Source organism: Pteropus vampyrus, unplaced genomic scaffold (assembly GCF_000151845.1).
Source record: "Pteropus vampyrus isolate Shadow unplaced genomic scaffold, Pvam_2.0 Scaffold116, whole genome shotgun sequence".
In the NCBI taxonomy this organism is placed as follows: Eukaryota; Metazoa; Chordata; class Mammalia; order Chiroptera; family Pteropodidae; genus Pteropus; species Pteropus vampyrus.
In genome coordinates, this window is record NW_011888897.1 from 4,610,345 (window position 1) to 4,615,282 (window position 4,938).

At 31.6% G+C, this 4,938-nt stretch overlaps 1 protein-coding gene across 1 annotated transcript in view; it reads left to right on the forward strand.

Annotated features, from left to right (window-relative positions):
* CFAP54 (cilia and flagella associated protein 54) overlaps positions 1 to 4,938 on the forward strand; it is a 243,160-nt gene that overhangs the window by 187,037 nt on the left and 51,185 nt on the right. Inside the window, exons 59-60 of the mRNA XM_023534023.1 lie at positions 3,262 to 3,360; positions 3,888 to 4,029. Of these exons, the coding sequence (XP_023389791.1) occupies positions 3,262 to 3,360; positions 3,888 to 4,029 (241 nt within the window). The remainder of the gene's footprint in view (positions 1 to 3,261; positions 3,361 to 3,887; positions 4,030 to 4,938) is intronic.

Here is a 4,938-nt window from a genome sequence, read left to right on the forward strand (position 1 = left end):
GTTGATGGTTTTCTTTGCTGTGCAAAACCTTTTTAGTTTGATGTAGTCCCATATGTTTTTTTCTTTTGTTTCCCTCACTCTAGGAGATATATCAGAAAAAATATTAGTAAGAGTAATGTCAGGAAGTTTACTGCCTATGTTTTTTGTCTAGGAGTTTTATAGTTTTCAGTCTTACATTTAAGTCTTTAATCCATTTTGAGTTTATTCTGTAAGAAGGTGTATGAAGGTGGTCCAGTTTCATTTTTTTTGCATGTATCTGTCCAGTTTTCCCAGCATCATTTATTAAAGAGACTGTTTTTACCCCATTGTATATTCTTGCCTCCTTTGCCATAGGTTACTTGACCCTATAGGCAAAGATATATTTCTGGGCTCTCTATTCTGTTCCATTGATCTGTTTTTATGCCAGTAGCATGCTGCTTTGATTTCTATACACTTGTAGTACAGTTATATCAAGTAACATGAAACCTCCAACTTTGTTCTTTCTCAAGATTGCTAATCGGAGTCTTTTGTCATTCCTTGTAAATTTAGGATAATTTGTTCTAGTTTTATGGAAAATGCCATTGATATTTTGGTAAAGATTACACTGATTCTATTTGGGATTGCTTTGGGTAGTGTGGACATTTTAACAGTATTAATTCTTCCTATCCATGAGCATGGTATATGCTTACATTATATGTATCTTCTTCAATTTCCTTCTTAAATGTCTTATAATTTTCCAAGTACAGGTCTTTTACCTTCTTGGTTAAATTTATTCCTAGGTATTTTATTTACTTTTTGATGCAATTGTAAATGGGATTGTTTTCTTAATTTCTCTTTTTGATATTTCATCATTGGTATATAGAAATGTAATTGATTTCTGAATATTTATTATTATATTATCCTACTACTTTACTGAATTCATTGATCAGTTATAATTTTTTGGTATGTGGAATCTTTAGGATTCTCTCTATATAGTATCATGGCACCTGTAAATAATGGCAATTTTATTTCCTCCTCTTCAGTTTAGATGCCTTATTTCTTTTTCTTGTTTGCTGTGGCTAGGGGCTTCCAATACTAGGCTGAATAAAATTGGTGAAAATGTCTCGTTCCTGATCTTAAGGAAACACTTTCAGCTTTTGAGTATGATGTTAGCCTTGGGTTTTTCATATATGGCCTTTATTATGTTGAAATACATTCCCTCTTTTATTAAAGTTTTTTTGTCATAACTAGATGCTGGAATTTGTCAAATATGTTTTCTGCATCTATTGATATGATCATATGGTTTTTATCCTTCACTTTGTTTATGTGGTGTATCACATTAATTGATTTGTGGATCTTGAACCAATCTTGCATCCCAAGAATAAATCCCACTTGATCATGGTATAAGATCTTTTTAATGTATTACTGAAGTCAGTTTGCTAATACTTCATTGAGGATTTTTGCATCTAACTTCATCTGGGATATTGGCCTAAATTTTTTTTTTTTTTTCCGTAATGTCTGGCTTTAGAATCAAGGTAATGGTGGCCTCATAAAATGAGCCTGGAAGCCTCTCCGCTTGAATTGTTTGGAATAGCTTGAGAAGAATAGGTGTTAATTCTTTGAATGTTTGGTAACATTTACCTGTGAAGCCATCTGGTTCAGGACTTTTGTTTGTTGGGAGTTTTTATTACTGATTCGATTTCATTAATACTAATCAGTCAGTTTATATTTTGTTTCTTCTTGATTCGGTCTTGGAAGATTGTATATTTCTAGGAATTTATTCACTTCCTCCAGATTGTCCAATTATTGGCGTATAATTGCTCATAGTATTTTTTTATAATTCTTTGTATTTCTGTGGCATCTGTTGTCACTTCTCTTTCATTTCTGATTTTATTTATTTGGGTACTTTTTTACTTTAGGAGTCTGGTGAAAGGTTTATTAATTTTGTTTATCTTTTCAAAGAACAACCTCTTGGTTTTATCGATCTTTTGTATTGTTTTTTTAGACTCTATTTCATTTATTTCTGCTCTGATCTTTATTATTTCCTTCCTTCTATTCACTTTGAGTAGAGTTGTTCTTTTTCTAGTTCCTTTAGGTGTAAGATTAGATTGTTTATTTGAGTTTTGAGCTTTTTCTTGTTTCTTGAGATCATCCTGTATTACTATGAATTTCCCTCTTAGGACTACTTTCACTGTGTCCCATAGATTTTGGGTCATTGTGTTTTCATTTTTGTTTGTCTCAAGGTACCTTTTGTTTTCTTTCTTGATCTCATTTTTAACCCATTCATTGTTTAGTAGCATGTTATTTAGCCTCCATGTGTTTGTGTGTTTTTCAGTTTTTTTCTTGTAATTGATTTCTAGTTTCATACCATTGTGGTCAGAGAAGGTGCTTGATGTGATTTCAATCTTAAATTTATTGAGACTTGTTTTGCGACCTAACATGGTCTGTCTTGAAAAACGTTGCATGTGTAATTGAAAATAAAGTATATTCTGCTTCTTTGGGGTGAAATGTTCCAAAAAAATATTAATTAAATTCATCTAGTTTAATGTGTCATTTAAAGCTGCTGTTTTCTTGTTGATTTTCTGTCTGGAAGATCTATCTATTGATGTCTATGGGGTGTTACAGTCCCCTCCTATGACTATATTACCGTTGATCTTTCCCTTTTTATCTGTAAATATTTGTTTTATATATTTAGGTGCTCTTATGTTGAGTACATAAATGTTTATAAAGGTTATATCCTCTTGTTAGATTGACCCTTTCATCATTATGAAATGTCCTTCTTTGCCTCTATTATAGCCTTTGTTTTAAACTGTTTTGTCTGATATAAGTATTGCTACCCCAGTTTTTTTTTTATTTGCATTTGCATGAAATATCTTTTTCTATCACTTTACTTTCTGTCTGTTGCATCTTTCAATCTGAAATTGGTCTCTTGTAAGCAACGTATATATGGGTCTCATTTTCTTATATGTTTAGCTATATGTTTAGTTTTGACTGGAGCATTTAATTTATTTACATTTAAAGTGATTATTGACAGATACGTGGGTATTGCCACTTTGTTATTCATATTTGTGTTCTTTTTTTTAATCTCCTCCTTCTTCTTAAAGAAGTCCTTTTAACATTTCTTATAATACTGGTTTGGTGGTGATAAACTCCTTTAGCTTTTTCTTGTCTGGAATACATTATTATTTTTAATGGCTACATAGAGTTCCACTAAATTGTCATCTTTAGAAGATGAGAAAATTTATTGTGAAACTTTAATATCTTTATATATATTTAGCATAAAAAAATTGCCATGTTTTTTAGGTTTCTACCAGAAGGCATAGTTCTGTTAAAGAACCAATAATAAATAGATTTGAAATGTATGGTTCATTGGCCTGGATTGCAATAAGAGCTGCTACACAGGTTGGTGTGATCTTTATTTAATCTTTCTTTTTATTGTTTCTTTATCCTCCACCTACCAGCTGTTAGGGCAACACAATGTATTTGTACAAAAGAAAGGAAAATTTTATGTTCTTTGGGATTTGGATCAATGATGTTTCTTTGGGAAGAGTAGAAATGCTCTTTATATGTGTAGTGTTTTTAATCTCTATCAGCCAAGTGATAGAGACTTTGTTTGCTTCAGCTTTAATGAAACTACTGGCAGATACACATGTGTACATATTTGACATTTTGGTAAATATTTATCATAGCTAGGTGAGGTAGCATTTTTAAAATGATTTATACATTAACTATATTGTCAATACTAATGATTTCTTTGATTATGACATATACTACATGTTGGGGAAACATTGTTTTTGAGGTTGTCTTCATTTTTTCTTCCAGTATATATTGAATGTTATTTTATGAATTCGCTTTTTCACATTACATAATGGGTAATTTATGAATCAGAAAGTGTACGTTTATAAATTCTAATTATTTTTTAATTTTAGGTCAGTGAAGCTGTGCTGGCAATTAACCTACTTATTGGAAAGAAGAATGCTAGAACTGATAAAGTTAGCCAAGGAATATTACCTAACATCCCAGAATTTGCCACTGTGGATCTTTTGTCTTCATACTCAGATTACTTGCTTGGTATGTTTGAATATCTAAGCATTTTGTGCTCAACACATGTGTACTCAAGTTTCAAAGGTTTAATTGTAGTGATTTATTGGATTTTAGCTTAGAGAGGATAATGATTTGGGAGCCTCTGGAAGAGGGTAGGGGTCTTAGGGCCTGGCTTTCAAAACAAAGGATTTCAACACATGAATTTGGGGGTGGAGGAGACACAAACATTCAGACCATATATGGCATCGTGGAAGTTGTAGAATTAGAAAGCTGCCTACAAAATAGGATGACTTTGCTATAGCTTCAACCTCAAGAATCATAATGCCTCTGCCAGAATTCGCACCCGCAAGAGAGAGGTCTTGAATCCTGTCTCCCATACCACTTAGCAGGGCTCTAACCTACAAGTCTTGCACAAATGCACTGGGTTTGTGGTTCCTAAATCTCATCCTAGGAACAGGGAAATAATGGAAACACAATTTTTAACTTTGTAATTTCTTCAATATAGGAAAGTACATTTGGTGATTAGGACAGATGTTGAGTGAACCAATCTGGTACATACACTAATATACTGATACATTTTTCCCTTAAAAATACAAATAATACTATAACTATAATCACAATTATGTTCCTTGCTCTTTTTTAATTTATATAAATGTATCTATTGGCAGTTGTTTCAAATCAATACATAACTTCTTTTTTATTGTTGCATAATATTCCTTTATAGAGATGCACTGTAATTAAATTAGTTTCCCTTTGATAGATGTTTAGGTTGTTTCTACTCTTTTACTGCTACGTACAACTCTGCTATAGATATCTAGTTATATTTATATACATATATATATAAACACACACAGACATATATATATATATAAAATTTTGTACATAGGCTAGCATATCTATTGGGCCAATTCCCATAAGAGAAATTTCTGGATCGAA